Source organism: Helianthus annuus, chromosome 4, assembly GCF_002127325.2.
Source record: "Helianthus annuus cultivar XRQ/B chromosome 4, HanXRQr2.0-SUNRISE, whole genome shotgun sequence".
NCBI classification, from domain to species: Eukaryota; Viridiplantae; Streptophyta; class Magnoliopsida; order Asterales; family Asteraceae; genus Helianthus; species Helianthus annuus.
Genome location: NC_035436.2, coordinates 201,705,256 through 201,706,433, shown reverse-complemented (window position 1 = coordinate 201,706,433; position 1,178 = coordinate 201,705,256). Strand labels below are relative to the sequence as shown.

The following is a 1,178-nucleotide window of genomic DNA, read 5'->3' as shown; positions in this document are numbered from 1 at the left end:
GCAGGCGATAGAAAAACAATGAGAAAATAGTTAAAATAACATATGTTGTCGTACTCTATGCGAAGAAAGAGTACTTTTAGATCTTTCAGAAGGATTTCTTGCCGATACTAGAAGAATCGGTTAATTTGGTTTCCTTGGTAAGTTATATCTTGTGAATAATATAAAAGTTTGCTAAGCTTATGGTTTATTGGTATCCAATCCAAAATAAAACTCTTAGCATTTAAATTTTTGATAAAAAGATAGGGAAAGTACCTGAGACCATTATTTATGAACTAGCTCAGGTATTTAGGCGCTTTCATTCTTAGGCTTTCCTTCTTTAGCCGCTTTTCCTTTGACATATTTAGGGCACGTGGTCTTGATGTGGCCCTTCTCATTACAGCCGAAGCAGACTGCATTCTCCATATCCTCGCAGTCCAACGTTGTATGTTCCCCCGATTTGCAGATCCCACATACCCTTGGTTGTGATCGGGATTTCGGTTCGAACCTGCACTTCCCATAGTGGCACTTCTTGCAGGTCTTGCATACCGGTTTCTGGTTGGACTTTCGTTTGTTCTTCTTTATAGAGCTCTGGGAGTTCTTTTCCTCCCTTTTTCTTTTTAGCTTATCTTTGGCATTTGAGGTATGAACAAGGTCCTCCTTACGAGTAAGGAAATGTGGTCCTAGATAAAATTCGGAACGAGTAGCCTGGGGCTCCTTGAACTTTTTCATAGCTTTCTTCACAGCCTTTCCAACAGTTGCATCTACCATAGTTTGGAGAACGCTTTCGGAAATTCTAAGGCTCACAATTGTAGCTTCATTGGCATGTGTCACATCATTCATAACACGATCGACGGCTGTCTCATCTGAGTTTGCCATTTTCGATATTGGTCCCTAACACCAATAAAAATAGCTTCTTAGCTGCAATCCAACAACCGCTATTCTTTATCCTGATGGCCTTAACATATACTAACCATGGTATTTATAGACCATATAGGCTAATATAGTATTAACATTCTCAATGGATGTTATTTAACATATATATTCATTATGTTTAGCCTAGGTCACGAAAGACCATCAATGGCGTTTAAGGTTTGGGCCTAATTCATCATCTTTTTGACAGGGGATCAAAACGTCACATCTGTTTTTATTATATTGATGAATTTTTGGATGGCTTGGAAGCTTGCCATAAGGATATCAGA

At 38.7% G+C, this 1,178-nt stretch overlaps 1 protein-coding gene across 1 annotated transcript; it reads right to left on the bottom strand.

The window, feature by feature from the left end:
* Positions 1 to 285: 285 nt before the first annotated feature.
* LOC110934180 lies at positions 286 to 855 on the bottom strand. The gene has a single exon (XM_022177367.1). The coding sequence runs from the start codon at positions 853 to 855 to the stop codon at positions 286 to 288; it is 570 nt and encodes a 189-aa protein (XP_022033059.1).
* Between the last annotated feature and the right edge of the window lie 323 nt (positions 856 to 1,178).

Bases quoted from the DNA above. Each gene is read 5' to 3' on its own strand.
- LOC110934180 (XM_022177367.1), bottom strand. From the start codon at position 855: ATGGCAAACTCAGATGAGACAGCCGTCGATCGTGTTATGAATGATGTG.